At 56.5% G+C, this 255-nt stretch overlaps 1 protein-coding gene across 1 annotated transcript in view; it reads right to left on the reverse strand.

The window, feature by feature from the left end:
• Positions 1–126: 126 nt before the first annotated feature.
• Positions 127–255, reverse strand: part of EMH_0073240 (uncharacterized protein) — a gene marked incomplete at both ends in the record, with an annotated part of 2,860 nt that continues 2,731 nt past the window's right edge. The window contains one exon of the mRNA XM_013502547.1: positions 127–253. Coding sequence (XP_013358001.1) covers positions 127–253 — 127 coding nt within the window. The remainder of the gene's footprint in view (positions 254–255) is intronic.

Consider the following 255-nt stretch of genomic DNA (forward strand, 5'->3'; position numbering starts at 1 on the left):
TGTCTGGGTACGTAGCGGTGGGGGTCTGTGAGCTGGAGGAGATCTATGCACTCGATCCCCAGCCGCTGCAGCATACTATCAACTGCTGCTTCTAGGTCCTTCCTGATAGAGAATAAAACAAACACATCACCCTGCTGCATCTCTAGCTGTAGCAGCAGCAGCTAGAGCAGCAGCAGCTGCAGCAGCAGCAGCAGCTGCTGCTGCAGCTGCTGCTGCTGCAGCTGCTGCTGCTGCTGCTGCTGCCAGCAAAAAACC

Source organism: Eimeria mitis, genomic scaffold (genome assembly GCF_000499745.2).
Source record: "Eimeria mitis Houghton genomic scaffold, Emh_scaff95, whole genome shotgun sequence".
NCBI classification, from domain to species: Eukaryota; Apicomplexa; class Conoidasida; order Eucoccidiorida; family Eimeriidae; genus Eimeria; species Eimeria mitis.